Source organism: Apaloderma vittatum, unplaced genomic scaffold (genome assembly GCF_000703405.1).
Source record: "Apaloderma vittatum isolate BGI_N311 unplaced genomic scaffold, ASM70340v1 scaffold33901, whole genome shotgun sequence".
Lineage (NCBI taxonomy): Eukaryota > Metazoa > Chordata > Aves > Trogoniformes > Trogonidae > Apaloderma > Apaloderma vittatum.
In genome coordinates, this window is record NW_009701339.1 from 2,676 (window position 1) to 3,054 (window position 379).

General features: G+C 63.9%; 1 protein-coding gene across 1 annotated transcript in view; it reads right to left on the reverse strand.

Moving 5' to 3' along the window:
- Positions 1-379, reverse strand: part of LAD1 (ladinin 1) — a gene marked incomplete at both ends in the record, with an annotated part of 4,394 nt that overhangs the window by 2,473 nt on the left and 1,542 nt on the right. Inside the window, 1 exon segment of the mRNA XM_009879116.1 lies at positions 7-379. This exon segment is cut by the window's right edge and continues 34 nt beyond it. Coding sequence (XP_009877418.1) covers positions 7-379 — 373 coding nt within the window.

Genomic DNA, 379 nt, shown 5'->3' on the forward strand with positions numbered 1-379 from the left:
TCCCTGTCTGGTCAGGATCTTCACTTCTCGGAGCCGGCAGCCCCCCAGCTCCGGCACCGTCCGGGGCTGCGACTCCCCCACCTCCTTCTTCTTCTCACCCTGAGGTGTCCCCATACTTTGTCCCTCTTTCTCCTGGAGCCGTCCCCTCACCAGCGCCTTCCTCTCAGAGGCTAGCTCGGGGTGCTGGTCTCTTTGTGGGTTCCCTCTGCCCTTGGCCGCATCCTGACCCCGCTCTCCAGCCTGGATGCTCTCCTGCCCTGTGCGTGGCTGTGTCGCTGCCTCCACACGGCTCGATCCCACCTCTGGCTCCTGCTGCTCCTTCTCCTGCCTCAGCTTTTCAGATACGGCCATCGGGGACCTCATCCGTCTCCCCTCTTGT